The 26,661-nt window shown below is 38.3% G+C and overlaps 1 protein-coding gene across 1 annotated transcript in view; it reads right to left on the bottom strand.

Annotated features, from left to right (window-relative positions):
- Positions 1-26,661, bottom strand: part of SLIT3 (slit guidance ligand 3) — a 531,450-nt gene that overhangs the window by 468,837 nt on the left and 35,952 nt on the right. Inside the window, exon 5 of the mRNA XM_056349923.1 lies at positions 9,485-9,556. Coding sequence (XP_056205898.1) covers positions 9,485-9,556 — 72 coding nt within the window. The remainder of the gene's footprint in view (positions 1-9,484; positions 9,557-26,661) is intronic.

The following is a 26,661-nucleotide window of genomic DNA, read 5'->3' as shown; positions in this document are numbered from 1 at the left end:
ATGGAGTCCCGATCAAATTGTCTTTGCTATAACTCAGCTGAAGCAGCAAAACAGCCTGTGGAAACTCAGAAAAACTAATTTTTCTGAACATCTCCAGCATGTTCTCAAATATTGGTTGTAGAGAAAAGAAAAAACTCTCATTGGAATTAACATCTAATTGGATGGACTGACAACATACTGAATTTTATCAGTATTTCTTTTTTGATACTAAGAGTAAGAAGAATCTTAAGAAGCATCAGGAACTATGTACAACAGCCCTGTTGATGTAAAGTCCCAAGCTGGACTTAGTAAGTTTACAAGGCTGCTACTGGTGTTAGTAAAATAAACGAAGCATTTTCCAGTTCAAGATTGTTTTAAGCAGGAAATAACAATATAATCATTTTTAATGTTATCTACAAGACACGTGATTTGAAACTTGAATATGCTTGAGTGCTTTAAAAAATCCTACGTTCAGAAAAACTGACACTCAGCAACACTGTAAGACTACCAAACCACTTAGTAGCAAATCAGTCTAACAAATTAGGAGCCTCCTGACTTCTTGAGCTAAACACCAACCAAAAGAGCATGTTACCTTTCTAAAAGCATTGGAAAAAACAGTGAAAATGAAAGTCAGCAGTTACTCAGCTAATAGAGTAAAACAACTCATCTCCAAAGCAGACTTATCCTTAATCTGCATGTGCGGTATTTCTTCTGGAAATGGATAATCCTTTTCCATAAACTACCTTAACTAGCTTCGTGATAAGATGACCTGATCACAAAAGTTGGCAATAGCTGTCTCCTTAGAAGACAGATGCCACTAAAACCCAGGATTAATATTTGCAAGGAGCATCCTTTCTTCTCCAATCATGCCTATTTCCCCTAAGAGGGGAAAGAAGACATCTGCACAGTATAATTTTACATAACTGATTTCACACAGGGGAAAAAGTAGCATTGAGGAGGGAGCTTTCTGGCTTCTTGACATGTCTTCATTTGTTTTCTACTCTCACAATAATTAAAAAAACCCGTCTATTCATATTTGTTTTAAATTAATCTTCCGCACTAATTTAGACAGGAAAAAACCTTGGACTCTCCAAACAAATCTGGTCTATTTGTATTAAATTTGCTATACACATTATTTACAACTAGAGCCAAAAAGAAGATATAAAATTACTCTAGCTTGATAAATGGTGTAAATGTCATCCAGCTATCTGCAGCATAAGCCTCTGACCTAATGCACATCTTTCTCAATCCAGAAGTGCACCCTAGAGACCAGCAAACACTTACTGTAATTATTTACTGTCTTCTAAAAAGACCTGCTGTGATCTATACACAGTAAAACTACAATTATTGGATGTGGATAAAACCACAAAAACACACTGTTACGAGCCCATGCTATTTTGTCATGGCAACGCCATAACTCAGACTCATGTAACAATTGAATTGTCAGGATCCTGCTTTAATGTAAAATGATAATGGTGCTCTAAGTCAGCAGTCTGTGAGATCTTTCTTTCTAGAAAGAGAACAAACAGAAAATAAAAAGGACACTAAGGAAATTTATGAACCGGTTGCTTTTCCAAAGACAGCTTCTGCTGACATCCATGAGATAAAAGGCTCTGAATTTGATCAGGAGTCATGATATGATACGTAGCTTGCTAAGGATCAGGCTGGAAAGGCACGTTTACAAGTGACAGTTCTAGTAAGGCTTTCAGCAGAAAATTCTTGGCACATCATACACATGTGAAACAACCTCCTAGGTACAATAAACATTTTAGCTATAAATGCATTCAAAGGAAAGCAGACTTGGTAAAATCTAATACACACTACACTTGTCAAATACAAACCAGGAGACACTGACTTACCTGAGCCAACTTCTGACTGCAGGCACAGTGCAATAAAACGACATGGTATCGCACAGTGAATCTAGAAGTAAACCTTCATATTTATGTTTAACAAGGTCAGCTTCATCAGTAAAGCAGTAACCGAACAGTTCCAGCTACTCCTGCTAGGAAATACCTAATGCATGTACTTACACAAAATTAAATATACACACTGCACAAACACTAAAATCGTAAGGAAGCAGACATATCAAGAAAAGAGAGAGCAAACAGTAACATGTAAAAATAAAACTAAAAGACAATATGGTAAACAAACAGACTACATAGGTTTTCAGTGTCTAATAAATTTATCATTAAAGCCACATTTAAGCGTGCACATCGACACAATAATACATACCTCCCACTAGTACCTTCAAAGTATATGAATTACAGGGTAAAACACTGTTTCTAAACAGTTTTAGTGTGGTTTTGACACCTAACTCAAGGAAAAGAATTGATCAATGAAGGTACTAAAGCCAGCAAAAATAATAAAAGCTTGCCTGAAAAGTCTTCAGAAACATTCAGCACATTTTGTGTATGCTTGTGTAAGCATCCTTTCTTGTTTCTAATCTACCCTTTAAAAAATAACAACAAAGGTCAAACAGATACTCAATTCCTCCTGGTACTCCTCCAGGTACTGTACTTACATTTACTTATGTGAGTCTTTTACGGAATAAATTAAATACAAACAGAAAAAACACAATTTAAATGTCATTACAAATGACAGTGGATCAGTGCAAATTAACAAAATCTCACATACTCTCTTCTTTCATCCTTCCAAAAGCAGTTGTATATGGAGGCAGATGCCAGATAATCCCTGACAACCATTAACCTAAAGGAAAAGCGATACATCTCCCTTTTCAATTTCTTTCAGTGAAGTATTACCTAATTAATGTTTCATTAGCACTTTAAAAAGCAAAGCATAATTACTGATAGTTACTGACATGTCCCTGGGAAACATCAATTTGCAATTAAGAGATACATACATCATTAGGAAACTATAATACTTATAATAAGTATCCTATGTTTTCAGGACTGAAGCTGTATGACCTCCAGCTTAGAAATCAAATAACAGCACCCAAGCTTCGTTCCTAATGTATTTACTGCAAAATGTTTTTCTCCATCTAAAACTCAGTTTGCTTCAAATCACCCGAGTTATATGGTATGACATATTGTAAACATATACCACAAAACAGTTTCCTGAACATAAAGAAACACTTTTACTGTGAAGGTGACTGACCACTGGTGCGGGTTGCCCCAGGAGGTTGTGGAACCACTATTCCTGGAGATATTTGAAAGCCATCAGACATCAGCACAAGCCTGCTCCAGCTGACACTGCTTGAGCAGGGGGTTGGCTGGACAAAGTGACTTCCAGAGGTGCCTTCCAACTGGCACTGGGTTTGTGTGGCAAGCAGTGGGGGAGCTACATGGGTGGTTTCTGTGAGAAGGTGCTAGAAACTCCCCTGTATCTGATAGAGCCAACGCCAGCCAGCTCCAAGAGAGACCTGCTGCTGGCCAAGGCTGAGTCCATCATTATCCCAGCATTCTGGGATAACCTGTTTAAGACGAAAGGAAATAAATATCTGTGCAACAATTGCAGTGGAAGAGAGGAGTGAGAATACGTGAGAGCAACAACTCTGCATACACCCAGGTCAATGAAAAAGGAGGGTGAGGAGGTGCTGCAAGCACTGCAGGAGCATGTGGAGGACCCTATGCCATAGCAGGGGGTGCCCAAAGGAGCCGTGACCTGTGGGCAGCCCACGCTGGGGAAGCTCCGGGCAGGGCCTGTGGCCCTGTGGGGAGAAACCCAGGCTGGGGCAGGGCTTGGGACCCCCCTGGGGCTGGGCAGTGTGAGGACCCTTCCCCTAAGGGGGAAGGAGCAGCAGGGGCAGTGTGTGAGGGACTGACCCCAGCCCCATTCCCCGTCCCCCTGCACTGCTGGTGGGGGTAGAGGAAATCAGGAGTGATGTTGAACTTGGGAAGAAGGGAGGGGTGGGGGGAAGGTGTTTTAAAGATTTTTTTATTTCTCATTATCTTACTCTGATTTGATTGGCCACAAATTAAAATAATTTTCCCCTAGTCGAGTCTGTTTTGCCTGTCACGGAAGCTGCTGAGAGATCTCCCTGCCCTTATCTCAATCCATGAGCCTTTTGCTGCATTTTCTCTCCTCTGCCCAGCTGAGGAGGGGAGCGATAGAGCAGCTCTAGTGGGCACCCAGAGCCCAGCCAGGGTCAACGTACCACACAACCTCAAGCATTCTGTGGTTCTGTTAGAATTGAATATTGCCCCTTTTTAAGGCTACCCACAGAATTCGTATTGTACGCTACGAGTACTTACTCACCATTTCCCCCCATCTGTCATAACCACCATTCAAAATATTCCCCTATACAAGAAAAAGCAGTCCCGCTAGTGCAGCTTTATTGACAAATCTCACTGTGCTACAAATACTTACACCACATTAACAAGCAACTTGTTATAAAGTGGCTATTGCTGATATAAGAGGCTGACCCATTTTAATAAAACAAATAATTTGTCTACAATATCTCCATTCTTTGATTTTGCTACTTTAGTCTGCTTTGAAAATAACCATAGATATATACAATAACATTAGGACACCCATAACTACAAAGTTTTAACACCTTGAGATTCAACAGGCATTATGCATGCACAGCCACGAACTGGCTCTGCCTCAGTTCAGGATCCCAGGGCTCTGCTCTCACTACAATACTCAGTTTTAGGCTGAATTCTAGATTCTGATACATTACGCTAAAAAGTAAATTACTCAATTTCAGAGTCTAATGGATACGTCCACTAATCTGATACTTTTGGTATCAGATTGCAGTATCTTTAAGTTTCCAGAACCTGCTTTGTTTTGTCAAGTGACAACTAAGACAGTTCATTAGAAGTAAATACACCCAACAAATGTTCCATGGCTATAAATTCAGTGGAGGCATTAATTCTTGCTGCAAGACTTGAGTTCAGAGCACTTTTAATTTTTCTATCCGCCAAAGGAACTTTATCTTGACTACTTAGCAGCTGGCTTTAGGTATGGAAGTTTCAACAATGAAACAAATATATTCTTACATGTTGGGGTGTTGGGGGTGGGTTGGGGCGTCCCTCTTCTGTTTTGTTTTTATATATATTTTAGGATCCCATGGACCACTAGCATACTTGGCTTTTACTGAAAAGCAGATGCACTATGATCATTTTGTACATCAGCTCTGCACACAAATGAAACTCATGATTCCAGCATGCACAAAGCTATATTTACAAATGTTGCTGATAAATTTCACAGTTGTTTTGGATATTATAAAATAATTAACTTGGAATCAAAACCTGGGTTTATAGTTATTAAATGACATGCTTTTGTTTTCTCTACTTTTTCTGTGCATTTAATCACTTGTATTAAGATTAATTTACCTTTTCCTTTATGGCTAGATATTAGTAAACTATATCTGAAACCACAAAAAAATACCTTTCTTGTTTCCATTTCTCAATTTATCAAAAGTGCCTTTTCCTTGGTTCAGTTTTCTCACTTAAAGTGCCTGCAGTTTGAATTATTAGTTACTTAATCATTTACCCCAGATAAAACATTTAAGGAGCTTTAAAACCTAGGAAATCAAGGCAACAGAACAATGGCAAACATTTCCAATAGAGAATCCAATCAAGAGTTCATTCCCCATCTGAAACTCTATTTAAACTAAAAGCAAACAAAATCCATGAGGCTCAAAGCCACTCTTTCTAGAAGAAAAGGCTCAAAACCTTACAAGAAACTAGTTTTGTGGGACATTTCACATTCCATCTAAGGTTTATTCCCCTATATATATATTCCTGCTTCTAATATCAACCAGATGTGACAACGAAGTCTAAGTAACACTGTAAAAGATACAAGGATATCCTGTAGTTCAGCATTTCGAGAGAGGCTTGGAGGAAAAAGGCAAAAGGTACCTGGAAATTAAGCAATTGACTGAGGAAGTAGTTATAATCTGAGAAGAATTCTAAATCAAATTTTATTAGTTATCAGAAAAACCTCATTTCAGTGAAAATACACACTGCTCTGACATAAGTATGCTATGGTGGCAAACAAGGAAACCATCAGGGACACAACAGCATGGCTGTCCCCAACTGTGCAAAGAGCGTGCACAGGAAACAAAAGAACCCAACATCCCCAAACAGGTTTGTTCTCTAGCTTTTCAAGCACACCACTGACAGGAAAATTTAATGTTCCACAATATTATTTTCCAGCAGCAAGAAGACTGAAAAGATTCTGCACTGAAATACATTTAAAAGTTTGTTTCTCCAGTAAAGTCACTGGCAGATTCCAGCCCAGCTGACGGAACAAAGAGAAAAATCCTCACGTCTGTTTTGCAACCTTTAACTATTCCTGAAACATTAACAGGTTTTCCCTGAAACTGGCCAGCACACAAATTCCTGCATGCTTAAGCAGGTCAGTCCATCTCCACCAAATTATATTAATGCTAATAAATATGCCCAACTTTCACATTATCAAACTTAAAATGTCACCGTCGTGCTTAGTTTAACAGTTTAAAAAAAAATGAGTTTGGATCTTCATTAACCAAGTTGTAAGCTGTTACGGTTCACTGCATCCCTGCCCAAGAGAGCAGTGGTAGGAATCACTGCTGAATTCATCTGCATTTGCTATGTGGACAAGATTATGAGCTCTTCGTTTCAACAAATAAAACAAAAATGTACATTATGGGCGTGCTGCATGGCAGTATTTAGTACTTAAGATATTGCATCATTTGAGCTGTAGCAAGCTTATACAATTGAAATACTCTGTTTTGGACTTTGTAGATCTCATCAGGATTGTAACTATTAAAAAATAATGTAATTGACTAATAGCTTAGTAGCCCAGAGTCAACAGTTTGAAAATACGGCAGCAGAAATAACACGCTTATTCTATGGAAAATTAAGATCAGTATTATCTACACTTTTCAATATTCATTTTAATTCACTCCTCATAAATTCCACAAAATCCACATCATCCATACATCCATCCCTCTTTATCAATTTTTGCTTCACTTTTTTTATTCCCTTTCATCACTTTCTCAGCTATGCTTTCTTCTTGAAAGGCGAGGTCAAAGCAGTTGTGGGAGAGGAATGCAAGCATCATGCCTCTGCACTGAAGCGTTTTACCCAGAAAGCCAGTTGCGAACACAGTAGACAGGCATGGCTGGATTTAAGACAAGTCATAACAGAAGTGAGAAAGCTCAACTCAAATCTACTAGCAGTAGGACCAAGACATTAACACCCCCAAAAAATAGAAAGTAACCACCTTAGACACATATTTTAATTTTTCCTCAAAGTACATATAAAAATAAAAATGTGTGATTTTTACAAATTCTACTAGGTAGCAAATTTCTTGTTCTTACCCCGTCACTGGAAAACATGGTTCCAAGTACAGTTCAGTTGTATAACAGTTCAATTAACTAAGATATATTTACTTAAAATATGCAATATATTTATATAATATTTGTATCTTCAAAAGAAAAAAGAAAGTCACTACAGTCAAACTGTGCTAAAGTGATCTATCTAAAGCACTATTAAGCAGTAAGCAAGACTCTGAATGAATGTCAGTGAATAAAGACATGTTTCGACAGCATCCATTGGGAGGCATTACAGAATACAGTATTCATATTAATCATTCTATTTTATGTGTTTTTATTACAATTTTTATATTCTAAAAGCAAAATTGTTACTCTTGCTGTTAAGGACTATAATGTATCTTGATTATATCATGTACTAAAAAATACACACTCAGGTATTGAAAAGCATCAATTACTTTCACTCAGTTTCTTTGTGCAAGGTTCTTTAAGACAGATGCACACAAGTTATCAACACACAGCCTTCCCTCAAAACCACAAAGCACCAGAAAGCTCCTTTCAGCCTAGTGATAGCCATATACAGTGTGACCAGTCACAGGGGAAGTTTCAACGTGTTCAAGTGGATTTCGTATTAGTGGATAATGTAAACTGTATTAAAATTTTTATCTTGAAAACACCACCATCTCCTTAGACAACCAACCTACATGAAGCAACTCTTCCATGAAATAAACACATGTGGTGTCTTCTGGAGACTATATTAGGGTATCTGCAAGTACTGGCTTATGCTTTATACTCAAGAGGAGTTTCAAAATACACAATTTCAAAAACATGCAAAGAACATTAGGAAATACAGCCAAATCGCTCAGCCCTAGCAAATCCACTGAGCAAATATTTTCTAGTGCATGCAAAAGCTGCAACAAAGCTTGTAAAAACAAGTCCAACAAAGATTTCTCAAGCAGATTTTAAGATGAAAAGACAACTATAATTGTAATTATTTTTTTTAATCTCCAGAACAATGTCATTCCCTTACTTGTACAGTTTTTCATGAGCAAATCTGAACAACAAAGTTTATTACAGAAATTCTCCAAAACTGAATCAGTATCACTCACTGCACAACACTGTTCAATTTCCCTGCTTTTAAAACATATATAAAGAGGCTACCTTCTTAAATTGTCAACTGATTCAAAAATCATTGTATTTCCACAGAAAGAAAAATTTACTGCACTGCCCAAATGTTGGGGTTGGGTTTTTTTGTGTTGCATATAGAGGTATTAAAACAATTACAAACACTTTACACGGATGTAGCAACGTTTCAGCCATCCTGTAGTAACTTTACAATCTCACTAGCTATTTCATAAGTCTTACTATCTGGTCTTCCATAAACAAACTCAAGTATATTAAAAAAACCAAAACAAAACAGTTTTACCATATACAACATCTTTCAAAAACACTGTCTGGATCAGGAGTTTAACTTGAGCAGGATCTAGGAAGCAATTCCAAACAGCTTTTCACTACTCCTTTAGAGAGGCAGACCATTCTTTACTTGGTAATAACTGTGTAGGCACCTGCTCATCCATTTTATTTCTATTCTTTTTTAAAAATGCATTTTATAAATCATCCAGTTATTGTGCTAACACCACCCTCTCCACCCCATCACCGCCCCCATGCCTTCCCCCAAAAAAGCCAAGCTCATGTTAGTCTTCTCTTGCTGTTCAAGCTGGTCTTGATGCCATCTAAACATCCTATAACACACTTTTAAAAATTTCAAGATGAAAAATTCTTCACCTCTCCTTATTTCCTCATCTTCCTGACTGTCAAGGCAGCTGCCATACTTTGCTAGTCTGCCTGGCAATGCCTTGCCTTAACAAAATAATTTTTAAAACTAAAAAAAAACTTGATAACAATCTATATTATGTCAACATGCTCATTTTTAGATAAGAGTATGCAATCTCTCTTCGTAGACATCTAGACTACACTAGATATAAGAAGTTGCCACTTTTCACGGTTTCTATAACTCTACATACAAAGTTGAAATAATTCACCTTTAAGTCATCATAGTGAATATATAAGAAACAGAAAAAAATTGTTGTTTCTTTTTCCCTCTGATATTTATGCTCTACTGAATTACAACTACACACATGTAAATTTAACACATCATCTTCAGAATACTTACTATCTAGCAATTCTAATATCACAAAAATTAAAACTCTCACCGCAGTCAAAACACAGACATGCAAATCCATGTAATAAGGCATACAATAGAAATACAAATCAGATTATACTTACAATCTAGTTAACTTCTGTGTGTTCTGAAAAAGCAGCTCTGGAAGAACTTGCAATTTATTCTTGTTCAGACGCCTAAACGGTTACAATTAGAATTAAAAAAAAAAATTAGATTATCTTCCAGTTTAAGCAGCTTATTCTATTACGCATAAACACATGAAGGTCCCTTTGTATTAAACCTCATGCTGTGAACTCAGCATAGAATGCATTGTGTACATAATCCATACACAAGCCAAACAGACCATGCCATCTGTAGACCACCTGTCTACATTCTTGAGGTAGGGAGTCAGGTGAACAGTCACCACAAACTTTGAATATTTTAATATGCATTAGTATACAAATATATTTTTAAAATATTCCTCTGGATGCATACTAATAATACTGAATCATATGGCCCCATGGTCAGCTTTCACAGCTCTGAGGAACAGTTACCGGGAAGTACCTGGGTTTTCTTGACCAACTGAGATTATTTCCAGATTAGCTATTATTTCTACAGGATATACACAGTAATTTGTTTGGTTGTTCATTTTTAGAGTTTTCTTAAAACTTCACTTTGAAAATATAAGCACTATTATAAAACGTACGCACAGGTAACCAGACATCTACATGGTGATTTGGAACAGAAACATAAAGTTTAAGATTCTTCCAGAAACATTTTAGAGAACATTTTAATGTTTTTACATTAGCCCATTTTACTCAATTACTGTGTAAAGTTTTAAACTGATGACCACAACTGGCCAATTGTAAGAAATAGGCTGTAACAAGTTACTTCAGCCTAGCCTAAGCTTTCTCTTCTTCGTAAAATGCACAACTCATAAATAGAACTGCTTTTAGATTCTGCAAAGAAAAAATTTTTCTACAATCCTTTTCCTGTTGTCTGACAATAAATAGTTGCTTCCTTTCACAGTCCTAATGAATGTAATTTACATCATAAAGTTGACCTAATTAATTACATACACCTCCACTATTCTAAATAGGAAGCTGACTTCACATATACGTTCATATACATACCTGTATTTATGCCCCCTATGTTCCCAATCTACCTTTAAAGTTCACTTTGATAACAGATCTATTTTTGTTAAGATTTTGATCTCAGAATACGCCTAGAACTTTTGGAAATCTACTGACACTTAGCACCCAATATCCAGTTTCCAGTCTTCTTCCATACAGAGTAACTTGACTATCAGAATTCAAGATTACTTTTTTAAATTCAAGGCCTTCCTCAGACAACAAACTAATGTTGTGGGGTTTTCATACAGCAGACTTTTCATCATATGAACATGTCTTGCAAGATAAAGGGCTGACGGTGAGAGGGGAGTATTAACTTCTCTTTCTGACACCTAGAACAGATCAAAGGCTGCTTTTGCAAGCTTGCTTAGAGAGCCTAAATGTTATGCCACACGCCACATGCTCACTTAAACAGCTACAAAAAATGGTTATTCTACAGTGCTTTTACCAACTACCCAGTCACATTTCTGAGATAAACGAACAAACCAGTACATGAAACACTCAACAACAACATGAGAGATATTAAGCACTGGCTTACATTTGGGAAAATGCATGGGAAGATTTTTAACCTGATTCCCTTACCCATGTGAAATTTCACACTTTTATAACTAATTAAACTTAATCTTCACCTTGTTTAATTTAAAGGTTTATAGTAATGTGCTACTTAATCCTCAAATTCACTTTTTCAGGTAAGTATGTTTATATTCTAGAATAGTTATCTACTGAGCAGGATGAAATACAACAAAAAAAATTCTTATGAAAATACAGGGCTTAGCATTCTTCAGTTCCATCCTCATTCAACAAGAGTACCACTAATTCTTGAGAAACAATAAACATGTTGAACTTGTTTATCAATTGGAATGAAAAAACTGCCAGTGAAATGCATCTCTTCCACAGTTGCCTAACATTTATTACCACATCCGATAATCATTTAAGCTCTCACAGTGTACATGCAATTATCCACTGTCAATCCTAAAGTTATCTGACTTATCTCAAAGCAACATCCAAGGAATATATTTTAAGAATATTCTTATGTCTACTTGCAAGGCTTCCACAAATGTTGACTTCATCCTCATTGTTTTAAGCCACAGAAACTAAGCAAAATCAGAATGCTTCTAGAATAAGAGGTTCCACACCAACAAGCAGACAAGACAGCCTATGTATTAACAGAAAGTTGTATTTTCAGTGTTACAGTTTGTAACTTCAGAGGTCTAACATTTACAATTTGCAGTGAAACAAACAACTTCATTGAGGAAAAAAGCTAATATAAAAAAAAATCCCTAAATTATTATCAAAATAATCCAGATGATCAAATATTATAAATTATTTCCTATTATTTGTATGGGTTAACATTGCCCTACCTGTGATGCATAAAGAACCGAGTTCTCAGTTGCCCTTTTAAACATTCCTAAGCATTTTAAGATTTTCTCCTGACACTACCATAGTACTGTTTTTCTTTCAAATATCATATGAAGTCAAGTTCACACAAGGATGCTTTTGAAAAGCTCACATTGAGACCTACTGTTCACTAGCACTAAGTATTTCATATTGGTCTAAACGAATATTTTTAATGTTATATTGTTACAAATGACATGTTGATGTTTTTATACCGCAGCAGTAAGCAAGCAAAATCCATCTAACAAGACCAGTAACATAATGACATTCTTCCTTTGCCTTAACTCATGTAAGCTTGATTTTCAAAATAACCCATCAATAGAGGTTAGTGCTCCTGCACTGCACTGCATCTGATACTGTCTCAAAACGTTATTAGTGCACAATACATGTGCCACAAACAAAGGCTGCTGCTAGTAAAGGAAGGCTACGTTAGTAATTTATAACTAAGCAAATCTGAGGTAACAAGAAGCATTTGAAGAGCCCATGACTACTGATGTCTTGGTTCAAGCTATGGGACTCTCCCAACACCCCTTCTATCACTTCCTAAGATCTACTTCAAATTGGAATCTGCCAAAAGTAATTTATACATAATTTGACTCACAGGGAAACTCTGGGAATGAACAGGGGTTTGCTTCTCTTGAACATCACCTACTGTATTTAAATAACTTCTACTGCAATACTTACCTAAACATAAGACTAGATCACATCATATAAACTTAGACATACTTGATATAGGATACATTTAATATGCTTATATTTATTTTGTGCAAGAAAGCCACCAACAGCCTAGGAAAAAATCCCAATTACTTCTAATTTCTCTTACTTGGACTTGAGAGAAAGGCTGTTAAGAAAAGTCTCAATACAGAAGTACAGGACTGGATGTGTGTAAGTTTTGTAAAAAAGACATAGAAGTAATTAAAAATTATTTATTGAAAAGAGCAAATGTTCTGAATGGCCATTTATGAGCACTGCTTCCTCCAGTTTGACAGAGAAGTACCAAACACAAATGAGATGTAGTGGAATAGTTCCACCACACCATTTGACAAGAACTTCTGTTTATCCTCATCTATCGGTAAACTCTAGGACAGATCAGGAAACTTCCAAGTGCAAGGTGAAGCAAACATTAGAAATGCCACCACAAGGCAGGGCAAGCTCTAACGTAGCTGTTGCTAAGGGGAACTTCAAAGCACAGGCTGAGCACACTTTAAGAAATCTGTTGTGCAGCAGCCCCTTCACACAGGAAAGGACCCAAAAAGCAGTATAGAAATACCCTATGCTTGCCTAAGCCTGTTACCTGTAAGAGCCTTTCACTATCATGTTACTGCCTAAATCTTAATCCTGCCAGGTGTTTAATTCTAATTAGAACTGTATTTCTGATTTCTTAACAAATACCTTGGAAAAGGTAAGGCCATATATTATTACAATAAAACAAAAATGGTCTGCAAAAAGTTCATATACAAAGTGAGCCAAAAATCTTGTAAAATGATTTTGTGGACACTGTTCTTATGACTGCACTATATTAACAAAACCGGATTTAAAATTAGTGATTGGAAATAGAAATAACATCAAGATGTGATATCTGGAAATTGGATATAAAAGCCAAGCCATTTTTGCAACTACAACTAGCTACGTCGTGATGGAATGACACATTAGTTTTGTGAACCTGAACAGCAGACTAAAAATAAAGAAAACATAATTTATGTTTTCTCATGAGCAAAATCAGTCAGATTTTGATTGTCACACCAAATCCTTTGCACTGTTCAAACTAGGAATGCCACCTGGGACTCGTAGCACACTACAACTAAAAACTCTGATCCTCTTCTTTTGTGTTAGAAACACATCCACCATACAATCAGCACATGTCTGCACACACAGCACCAACCACCACCATACCAAGGTATGTACTGAGGTACACCCAGAGGAAGGAAGTAATCTGGAGCACAGAGCCAGACAAGATCTGGTCCAGGTTATTTGACCTGGGACTGCTGGATGAGAAAGCAGCTGTTCAGTCTCTGAAGTATTTTGAACTGGATGTTTTACAGCTAATAAGACCTGCAAAGTATTCCAGGAATTCAGAGCACTGGGCGGAATGATGCATAATCATCTAATGCCACAGAACAAATGAGCTCCAGCGCTGGATCAGAAAGAAGCAACCCTGGATGTGCACAGCATGGAGTCCAGACCAATAAAACCTCCTGGAAGCTGAAGAACTGTGCAGAGAGGCTCTCCAGGAGTCATATCAGTTCTGGCAATACCTGCATTGAGTAAAACTTATTAAGTCTGATTAGACACATGCTGACTCTACAGTCAACAACCTCCACACACTTCAACTCCCTCCATCTTCCAGATTACTTTAACCATGACTATGCAGGGGAAATTAAACTTTGCAGATTCTGTTTTCTTAGTCTGTTCCTCAAGTCCCCCTAAGTGATGCATAAAAGCTGACCAACCCGCCAACCGCACACGATAGTTCTCAACATGTAAGCAATGGGCTTCCAGGAGTCCGTACATCAGTCACCTCCAAGGCATCCACACAAGCACAATGTCCTCTCGCTAGACTCAAATGCATATTCACCTATGCTTCTGTTGGAGAAAGTTTAGGGAGCAGTAAATGGTAAAGGCTAAAAAACTATTTCTGTATGCAGGAATTCACTACAGAAGTGAACTACTATTTCTTCTGAAATTATTATAAAACATTCAAAGAATCATTTAGGTTGGAAAAGACCTTTGAAATCATCAGGTCCGACCATTAACCCAGCACTGCCAAGGCCACCACTAAACTCTGTCCCTAAGTGCCACATATATGTCTTCTTTAAACACCTCCAGAGATGGTGATTCCACCACCTCCCTGGACAAGACTGGTCCAAGGCTTGACCACCCTTTCTGTGAAGAATTTGTTCCTAATCTCCAACCTAAACCTCCCCTGGTGCAACTTGAGGCCGTTTCCTCTTGTCCTGTCACTTGTTACCTGGCGCAGAGACCGACCCCCCTGCCTACAGCCCCTGTCAGGCAGCTGTGGGGAGCGATAAGGTCCCCCCGGAGCCTTCTCCAGACTAAACCCCCCAGTTCCCCCCGCCGCCCCTCCCAGCACTTGTGCCCCAGCCCCTTCCCCAGCCCCGTGCCCGGCTCTGGACACGCTCCAGCCCCTCCATGTCCCTCTGGCCGTGAGGGGCCCAAACCCGAACCCAGGGTTCGCGGGGCGGCCTCACCAGTGCCGAGCACAGGGGGACGGGCACTGCCCTGGCCCTGCTGGCCACGCTGTCCCGGCTACGAGCCAGGGTGCTGCTGGCCTCCTTGGCCACCCGGGCACGCTGCTGGCTCCTGCCCAGCTGGCCACCAGCCCCCCAGCCCCTTCCCCGCCGGGCAGCTCCCAGCCCCCTGCCCCAGCCCGCAGCGCTGGGGGGGCTGTCGTGCCCCCGGGGCAGGACCCGGCACTCGGCCTTGTTGAACCTCCTCCAGCTGGGCTGGGCCCCTCGGCCCGGCCTGCCCAGGTCCCTCTGCAGAGCCTGCTGCCCCCGGCACATCAGCTGTCCCCCAGCCTGGTGTCCCTGCAACCCGCCTGGGGGAGCGCCCCGTCCCCTCGCCCAGCCCCTCGGTAAAGATGTTAAAGGGACGGGCCCGGCCCTGAGCCCTGGGAACCCCCCGAGTGCCCGGCGCCAGCGGGATGTGACTCCATTCCCCACCGCTCTCCGGCCCGGCCGCCCAGCCAGCTTTGACCCCAGCGCAGAGCCCCCCGGGCAGCCATGAGCAGCCGGTGGCTGCAGGAGATGCTGTGGGAGACGGTGTCAGAGGCTTCACTAAGGCCCAGGACACACCAGCCACAGCCTCTCCCTCGCCCACCAGGCCGGGCAGCTGCTCGTAGCAGGAGATCGGGGCTGTCAGGCAGGGCCTGATCCCCTGGGTGTCCGGCACGTGCCGTGTGATGGTGCTGGGGATGATCTGCTCCATCACCTTCCCGGCACCGAGGTCGGGCTGACAGGGCTCTGGTTCCCTGGATCCTCCTTCCTGCCCCTCTTGTACATGGACATCACGTTGGCTAACCTCCAGTCTGCTGGCACCTCCCCAGTCTGCCAGGGCTGCTGGTAAATGATGGGGTGGCTTGGTGAGCTCCTCCACCAAGCTCCCTCGTTGGTACACTTTTAGTAACTTAGATTGCTTAGTAAAGTGAAAAATTCAGTCCAGGGTATAAGCTTATCTAGAATTTAATTATGTCTGAATACAATATGATTTCATGGCCTTAAAATCCCTCATACTGAACCAGGCATGTAAGTGCTTCAGCTCTTCTAATGCTCTTACACAGGAATACACACTTCAGTGTATGAAGTGCTGGGGTATTGCAGAAGAACTTCTATAAAACTTTTAACATGATATATAATAATGCCTGTAACATCATATATATACATAATCTCTCTGCCCACTACAATAGTTACGGATTACAGCTTTAGGTAAGAAAACTTCATACCTGCTAAATGTGCCCATGGCTTTTTCATAAAAGAAGAGTAACTCCTCCCTTTAATGCTGCAGAAATGAAATAATGCTGATGTCTTGCTAAGATATATTTCTCAGGTTACTTCTTGACTATTATTCTGGATATTGCATGACATTATTTTCAAGGCAGACATAAAATAGACATGAAACAAAACAAATACAATGATAGACTGCCTCCAAGAAGATAACTAAATATTTCTTTGAATGAAATTGGTGAGCTACACACTGAGACTTACCTGCTGTTAACAGTCTGGTTAAAAGGGCTACTTTTCTGAAACAGTACTAAACTACTAAAAAATGGACAGGGGAAAAAAAAAAAAAGAGAACTTGGATGGAGAGAAAAAGCTGCAAAAAAGACCAAGAAATCACAAAACAAAAAAAAAAAAAGAAAAAAACAAACAAAAACCAACCTTCAAATCCAAGAGACTTGCCTATTCCTGCCCAAAGATGACCAGAGTCTTCCACAGCATCATCAGGGACTGTATGTTGCAGCTAAAGTCACTCAAGATTTTTACAGGTGCTGGGCTGCAAGCTGGATTCAGGCACACAAAAGCAAGTATTTTTAACCCTTCCTCTGCTTTCTAACCTGTTAACTGTACTTCACAGGAGCAATCGGAATCGGTTACTCAGCTAATACTTAGATCTGCCAGATGCTGTTATTACAGGTATCAACTACAGTTGGAACCGGAAAGACTAAGAAGCTTACCATCAGAAGAAAAAAAAAAAAAAAAGGGACTCCTATGAGGGCCCAAACTGTTCAGCATACTCATAGGTGACCTGAAAAGCTGGAGGTGTAAGGGATGACACAATTTGTTGGTGATACGAAGGCTGATGACAAACTCCAGAAAGAACTAATTGTATTTAGTGCCCAAATGGCAAACTGACATATGTAATTCATTACAGGTAAAACTTAACATATATTCAAGGAAACAGATTTTTAAGTTCATGCATATAACAGCAATCTCCAACCTGAAAATCACTTCCCAGGAAGCAGACCCATGAAAATATCAACTTACTGCTCTGTAGCAGTTCATAAAGCAAGTGTTACAAATTATTAGAAGAGTAACGGATAAGATGACTATTTGTGTAAATCCATGGTGTATGCACATGTGGAGGACTGAAAACTTTTGGAATTTCCACCTCAAAAAGGATCCCATAAGGTTCAGAGAAAGATGGCAAGGATGATCAAAGCTAAAAAGTAGCTTCCATACTGGAACAACTTAGTAGACAGAGACTCCTCACGAGGAAAAGCGCAGAGGGAGAATACAGTAAAGGTCTGTATAATTATGAATCAAGGGAAGGTGATAAGAAATAGTTGTTCTCATCTTTTGTAATACCAGAAAAAAAAAACCCAACTTGGAAATAACGAATGTTGGTGGTGGTACCTTCAAAAAACAAATGGACTTAATTTCCCCAAACAACATGCAGTTAAATTGTGTAACAACTGGCCGTGTATCATTAGTTGCTAGTTTATGTGGGTATAGAAGAACAATAATTAAGAAAAAATATTAAGTAATATTCATTACAAAGGCCCAATTAATGATTGAAGTGATCTCTGCCACAATGCAATTTATGTATTTGCTTTTTCTTCCTCTGCTCTTCCTTAGAGAGTGTCAACTGGAGACATGATACTGGCTTACTCACATTTCGGGTCCAAGCTAATATGGCCACTATCTTCTGGCTTTTGGTACAGCTCTTTTTTCTGTTCAGTTTCACCAGGAAACAATTTAAATTCAATACTAGAAAATTTATTTTATACTAAACAATACAAATGTAGATTTTAAGCTTCTGTTCAAAGCATTCCTGCAGCACCTCTTTAGACTGTGAGGTTTGCCTGCTGCACAAATTCAACGGGTTCCCAATGTAAGGCTTAAAAAGCCTATTTGTACATCAAGGAGCAAAGTAAAAGATTCACAATTACAGTTGCAATCAAGAGATAGGTATATAAAGACATATGTATATGGGCAATGCATGCTTTTCCACATACCTATGCATACATTTCTATGAACATTACTTCCTTCTCATTTTGTTTCAGCCAAAGCTCTTGTGCCCCAGCTGATACCCTCATGTCTCCAAGTAAGCTCTTTTGCTCCTCCCAGTTATATCGGATGCTGACTTCGATTCTCATATAATATAAACAGATACATGTCTATACTTCACAGCTTTATCATCTTACAAACTGTATTTTCTTGCTTTAGTATTCTGATGGCCTAAAATGAAGACATCAAGAATTTCTGACCTTTACAAGTCATGAGAAGTATACATGCAACATTGTCCTCCAGTTTATTATTGTTTTCTTTACAGCAGCCACATATAGCATCAAACACACTGTTTCAACAAAGCAGAAACACTCCCTTTCACCTCCCAAAAATATTTTGCCCATATATATAACAAGTGCCAGTTTCTCCCTTTCCTCCCTCAGCCTACTTCCCATTTGAGGGTTCCTATGTCCTGAAGGCAAAAGGATAGAGGGAAACAACCTCAATGTCAATCACAGACTATCAAGGGCCCCTAAAAAAACAATGAAGTTATTAACTGTGAAATTCCTACCTTCCTGGCTCCAACCAGACTAACAGTATTTCTTCCTCTCTCTGAAGCTGGGATAGGAGAAACTTAGCTAATAAGATTCCCCTGACTATTAAAAAACAGAGTAAGAAACAACCACTGGAGCTTGGAAAGAGACAACGCTACCAGCCTAAAGGTAGGCTGAAGACTTACCAGGATCGTTCTATGAAATAAATGGAGGAAAAGACCTACACTTCACACAAGTTATTTTTTCCTTTATTATATTTTCGCTTTATTCCTTTTCTTGGCTTATGAATAACTGCTGGATAAGTAAAGAACCTTGATTTTTACAGGAAAACGTTCAAGTTGTTTTCAAGACAGAGATCATGTTTTCCTGGACAGAAAACTTTCTTTGGGGTGCTGGCTTCAGCTGCATCCCTCATGTTTACACAATTGGAAGGGTTGCATCCAGCTTGGGTACTGTTGTCTCATGAAGTTCCACTCGCAAGAAAAGCAAACAGGAGCTAAATCTAATCTATATTAAAGGCACAATCAGTATAGTTGGAAAAGAGCCTCCTTTTCTGCAAAGCTACAGTGAGGACACAGCCACTAACTACATGAGAAATTTCCTCCATGCTCTTTTCAAAGCCTCTGAGAGTCACTCACCTCCTACCCACAGAGTATTAATCCATATAAAAGCCCAATGTAAAAGCAATGCAAGTTTTATTTATTCAAACTTGGGAAATTGTGCAATTTTCCAAGGCAATTTGATTTCTCATTATGCTACTGACTTGGTTTGAAAATTTTGAATGCCATAACATCAGTAAAACATGCTTCATGCAAATGGCAAATATTCAAGGCATGAGCAGAAATCACCAGATTTACATAGCTATGGAGGAAAAAGGAAGGGACCTGGCTTCTACTAGAAGATCTCACAACAAAAAGCTCTTACACGCACCTTCACTTTCAATTGAAAATGTCTTGCAGTATTATATTTACTAACAGTATTCTTGCATATTACTGAACACACACCACCACCCAGAAATTTAAGTTGATACACAGGCTATGATATAAACTGTCAGTTTTATTACTGTCTCTCTGAATGTAGCAATTACCTAGTTTTAGCCCCATGAATGTGTGATACCCATTGGCCTCCACATTCTGTGTCTGCTTTTCTACTGAGCATCGACAGCTTTACTACCAAATCAAAGTATGGCATATTTGTCATGAAATAAATAGCACTCTGTTCGTTTCCACAGAAGTTCAACAACTTTCAAGTTTGATTTAACATCTATATTCACATTACTACCTATTATACAACTCATTCTCCAACAAAAAAAACAAACCAAAAAAATATCAAAATTACAGTGTTCCTAAATTTTTAAACCAGGTAGGTTTAAGGGAGCAGTCCTGGTATGCAGCCTTTAATATCCAGAAATTATCCAAGTAACTTTGGGTTCACTCTCCAATTTGGTCATTTATTTTATTTCACACTAAGAACATCTGGTTCTCATTTTTGGCAACAAACAAGATAGCTTTTTCTCCTTTGTTATTAAGAGCTCTATAGCATTGTCCTCGGAGAACAGCCTCAGGGAATATGATGTAGTTGAAGTAGTTACTGAGAGCTACTTTAAGGGAGAAGCGGTTACATCACAAGCTTGGGTATAACTAAGAAGCAAAAAAAAATTAATTAATGCGTAACAGGACACTCAGAAAGACAGGAGTTACTGAACTCTAAGGAGTTACTAAGTTTACTCTTTTAAACAGCACTGGCTTGGGAAGCAGTAAAGCAGAAGCACAGCCAATTTCATTCAATGGTTTCACCAGTAAATCCTATTAGTATCAAGAAATATGTTGTGGTCATTAATGTAACTTCTTCCTTTGCTTTGTATCACTTCCTTTCTATAAGGGAAAACATTCAAGATGCAGCAGCCATTAAAAAAAGTCAAACTCATCCATTACTTTCTGTCAGCACCTCTTTATATTACTACACTAGGAAATAAAGCCAGACAATATATAATGGAATTTCAATAAGGTTGCTAGAAGGAAGTCCAATACAACCATATTACAGGATTACGGTGTCGAATACATGAACTACTTTATTTACGTGACATGATAGTACAGAAGCTTTTCCAAAACCTGTGAGAGATACTACTCCATGTCACTAAGGGGCTGTTTTTTGAAGGAAAACTGTTTACAAAAGCTTGAGATCCTTTATTACAAACATAGCAGACTGGGTGGTCCTGGTTCACGTTTTCAAAGCTGTCAGAAGTAATAACCTTTATTAGTAACCTTTCATTAGACTTAAAAAGATTATCTACCCTCTATCAGAAGCAGGACTACATTGCTTTGTACAAAGAAGCAGCATACAAACTGGCAGCTCTATAATACCTTTTTTTTTCTTTTCCTTTTTTTTCCTTTTTTTTGTTAGAATCTCTTCATACAAAAAACCCAGACATTAAGATGGAGGGTAAAGCCAGTATGTAACCATTACACACAGATGTCCTCAGGCTAGGAAGAAGCTAATAACATAGGCACAAAAAAAAGAAGTATGAGGAACAGATCTAAGTGTCAACATTTTCCCAAAACCAACATGAAGAAACAAAAGAGGCCTAATAATTTAATGCATAAAACGTATGCATTAAAGACTGACATCAACACCTTACATCAGACAGAAATGGACAGAAGTCTTGGTACCAACTTAATTGAAGAAAGGAATAGAAAATCTTAAGTATCAGAGAGCATTTATTAATGACAATGTCAACAGCAAGTAAATCCTGTAAAACCAGACATAGCAAGCAAAAGTATACGGACAATCTCTTAACCCAGTAGCATACTTATAAAACTTATCAGTGACATTCATGCAGGATAGTAGTTTATATCTGCCTTTATCAGCCTTTAGTGTACAAGAATTTAATTTTTTCTTAACTATCATTCAAAACTAAAAAAAAAGCTTAATCAGTAAACCGTCAAACAGAGAAGGTCTCTGCAGAAGTCATCTGTTTCTGCTCTCTTTTTTCAAATATATATATTTAAAAAATCAGGAATTCACATAAAATCTTCCTATTTTTTATATATTCTAAACCATAATACAGAATGAGAAAAAAAAAAATAGTAACTTTCTCATTATTTCCCCACAGACTACATGAAAACAATAGACTTTTACCCAAGGAATAAAATCTATTGCAGTATCCCTAAAACATCCACCATTTTTAATAGTTCATCAGTTTTCATACAGGCAGTAAGAGTAAAATAGACATGGTAAAACCATTTTCTTACACCAGAGAGTAATCTCTCCAGGTCAAGGCTGAAACCCTAAGAAGAAATCACAAAGGAAATTTTAACATTCACATCTCCATGCCATGTTGCCCCTGCTGATTAGTGTTCAAAGTTTATGTGAATCAAACTAACCATTTCCAGAAGTCAGAAATAGCTGTGAATAATTAGCAAGAAAACTTGCAAGTGTAACTATTATTGCAATTTTTACCCGAAGAAATAGAATGCTCTTCCTATTTGATCTGTTTTAATAACTCGATACCAGCCTGGCTCACCACGCCTCTCCATATACAGTAAAGAATGCTTCTGTGGTGATGCGGTGCTGCTTCCTCCCCAGGGCACGTGCCAAGCAGAACTATTAAAAAAGGAAGACTAGTGGAATCATCTCTTGCCTGAAATCAAACTGGATGCCTAACAAAGGGTAAATCCTCCAAAGCCAACAGAATGAATATAAAAAAATAATTAAGTGGAACAAAAAGCACACTATACATTTGACTTAAATTTGAGAACAAAAATGCAGCTCTTGTGACTGCTTTGTCACAAGCCTGTGGGAATTACCTATAACAACTCATTCAAAAGACATTTTCTTACTAGGAAGCTACAAGGGGTAAACAGCCACAAAAATCCACTGTCATTAAAGCAGCTCTTATCTAAAAACTAGGCACACCCAATTTCTGTGATAATTACCTCTGATCCATCTCCACTTTCCCAGCAAGTTTTCAAATGCCAGGCATCAGTTTTTCTGAAGTGCAGTTCCCATATCTCTCTTGTATTCCTAATATACTGCCTCACACCTATCCTGCTCAGAACTCTCAAAAACAAAAAATAAAATTCATATGTAATATCCATAACATCTGCATGAACCCAAGAATCTTCTCTCTTCTTCCTGTGATCTTCACGCTGTAACACCCTGAGACCAAGGGGAAGATCTAGATAAGAGATCATCTCCAAGCAAATGAGAACATAATGCTAACAAAGTTAACAAGCCAACAGGAATTTGCTCTGTTCTAGATGAAAAGCTGCAGCTTCAGGTGAGATCCAGTTCAATGGACAGAGTTAAAATGCAATTGTGCCAGAGGAAAAGCAAGATCAAGACTGCACTGGTCTGACCAATGACAGAAAAGCTTCAAAACCTACATATTCATATACTGTCTGAGAATCGAAAGATGTTAAGTACTTTGAATTCATCATCATTTCACTCAGGAACAAGATTATTTAAGGATTGCTGTGCTCCACAGCATGAAATTCAGCCAATAACACTTACAGTATTTCTAAGATGGCAAGCAGTATAATCCTTCTAATATGAGGAAGCTCAAAGAAGCCAAACCTTTTTGATAGAATTATTAAAGCTAAACCAAGTTTATCCAAACTATTCCAGACCAGTGATGCAGCAGTTCTTACCCAACAGTAACACAGGCCTTTAAGTATTTCCTACAGATCCTGGAGCAGATGACTGCTTAATCCTTAAGTGTTTTGCTTAAGCAAATACTCCCATAAATCTTCATCAAGTATAAAAAACAGCTAAAATCAAACAAGACACAGGAAAGAATAATGTTTAAAAACTCGGATGTAATGTTAGTGCTGATCAGCTATTCCAGCTGAATTATGGTTACATTGTAGTGGAAGTGTCGTTATTCCACTCGCTTTGTAACCATTGCTTTCAGAAGCTTAAGAATCCTGTGGTTACAGAACCTCTTGTCTACATAAATGAGACCCAAATTTGTTTTTCCATGAGCTCTTATGGGTCAGTGACCTACTATGAAAATGTTTTTGATGAAGCCAGGCTCGTTTATTTTCATGTTGTTAAAATAAACCTCTTTGTTTTGTAGCCCTGGTCAGAAGTACTAATGCAAACCAAAACCAATTCACTGAAGCATGCATCCTGCTTTCTTGCTAGCTGCCCTTTGCCTCTCTTGCACTTCTGCGTTTGGATTCCTCCTGTGCAGACCTATTGACAGAGCTGCTAATGGCTTCCTTCAGAAGAGGGGTGCCAATGTTTGGGGGTTTTTTAATATTTACAAAAGAAAAAAAAAAGTTCACTCTTGCATCAGCAATAACAAAAGATGTCTGGCTGTCCAACAATGGCTGAGTAATACGTACCTATATAATTACATGCTACAGACAGACATAGTAAACTATAAAATTTGAGGATATTAGTGCCCTCTGGGAGTCCACAGTACATAAACACAGTTATTGGGAACTATCATTTTCCAAAATGCATATACCCAATTAGGAGGCATAACCACTATACATCCTCAAACCTACACACCTTCAAAGAATCATTGTAAATGGTTTCCCATAACTACTTTATTCACTGAATAGTCCCCAATAGCTAAGAAAGTGACAGCTACTGTATCATTTAAAAATTTATTCCAACAACAGTCCCATTTAAATAAACATTTGACTGATGGACGAGAGAGCAGGAGGGATTAATCTTTGAACTAGTTTATCGCTACTACAGGCTTAAGAATTTTTTTGCTAAATAAAGATGGTCCAGTAGAAACACAGAGCAGCAGGTAGCACAGGGGACTCACAAACTGTCAGTTGATCAAGGCATACACTTGTTCCTTTTTACCTGTTCCTTCCATTTTATCTCCAGATTGTGGACAAAAGATCTAGCTCATGCAAGGTGCTTATTAACAGTAAAAGGCAAAGGATGAAATTTCTATCGTTTATGTTTCTGCCACTCACATCAACTACTGTTCCAAAAAAAAAGTGTCTTTCCGATGTGCAAGGACACACACATTACTGAACCTACTGTTGATAGATATGGAGCAAGTTTTACCAAGCTGACCATGGATTTATTTCCTGAATCAATCTGCAGCTACTTTTTCAATCCTGCACCTTCAAGCACAGCAAACACAGAACTTTGTGGCAGACAGGTGCCATGATTTTAATACGGTAATAGAAAAGGACAAGGCAATTTTTACTTGTTTCTTGAATGATCATAAAAAAATATGAACTATTCCCAAGCATATAACCTATATGTGTGTCAAACAATAGCTCATCTGTGTACCAAGAAAATTTCACATATTTCAATACCTGAAATAATGCTTGACTAATTTCAATAAAAGCTAAATTTACGTGCTTTAAAACTGGGGAAAAAAAACCAACATCAAGGTCTGAATTGCAAATGCTTCTCATCCGAGGTAATACCATGATCAGGGTACATTACATGGATAAGCACTACTGTTTTTCAAGTATGCAATGCCCACAGAATGACAAAGTATGCCTCCAAAAAAAGCCCAAACGTATTTTTTCATATTAAAGACTTTTCCTACTCTTCTGTAAGAGTAATGTTTCCAATGATGTTTCTAAAAATTATCTGACCTTTTCAAAATGTGGTTTAAACTACTTGAAATAGAAATGCAGTCAGCTTTATTAAGACACTAAAGAGGAGACTGACTTTTTGCATAGGCAAAATGTAGACTGGGTACCTCTCAGAATTAGCAGGTTTTGCTTCTAGAAGTTGTTTCATGCTTATTACTTTTTCCACCCAAGTCTTCCTACACCAGTATTCTACTTACACTTGAAGCACTGTCTCTCCTCAAAAAACACAAGTTCCATGTGCAAGCCCCGACTGACATGAGAAGATGAACACTAATTAATCTTGAGATACTGACACATGGACATTACAGAAGTATGTGTGTATATATATATTGCATGCTCACTATGTGTTACATACTATGTATGTGTTACATACTATCAAGTTTAACCTTGTGTATAATATATGTTCTGAGGATTTTCGTAGCTTACCCCAAAAACACTTTCTATTTTGCCGTTGTGAAAAATAGCGTGAATTATTTAGTTTCAAAGTTATACTGCTATCCCAGCCCTGTTGTACGCCTTTCAAAGAAAATTCAGTAAATTCTTATGAGTAACTATTGACCAAACTTGTGGCTACAGGTTTTTTTGAACACACGTTGTCCTTTCTTGTGCTTGGGACCAGACATTTTTCAGAGTTGTGAGAAATCACACTGGTATCTAAGGTGGCCGATACCTAGTTGTCTAAATGCCTCGATGGAGCGGGGCCACAGCAATCAGTAGCACACACAGCTGGACTATGCTGCAAAAGTTAACAACAAAATATTTTCAAGGAAAGGCCAAAACTGAAAAGTTGCACTAGAGAAGAAATTGACAAAATTCTAAAGGAAATTCATGTATTTTGGACTCCAAAAAATGTTAAAATGATCTTAAAGTTTTAAGTACATTTCACTTTGGGTTATGCATTTACTGGTCACACTACATATGAAAGTTGATTTATCATTACTGGACAGTGTCATGCTACTGTAGCCAAAACAAAGTAACATTTTCTTGAAAATTTAATACGAGTGACAGAATACATTATTCACTATATGAACTGAGTATGTGCATGAAATAGGCCATACTTGAGTATTTTCTTCAGTCCTTAACTGCTGCAAGAAGCTTGACTCTATATGGAAATGTATGTTTTGGAGATCTTACAACATACCTTTCCAACAAAAGTAACTTTTTGGACTAATAGTTCC

The sequence above is a fragment of the Falco biarmicus genome, chromosome 8, assembly GCF_023638135.1.
Source record: "Falco biarmicus isolate bFalBia1 chromosome 8, bFalBia1.pri, whole genome shotgun sequence".
Lineage (NCBI taxonomy): Eukaryota > Metazoa > Chordata > Aves > Falconiformes > Falconidae > Falco > Falco biarmicus.
This window is presented reverse-complemented; position numbering and strand designations above follow the sequence as displayed.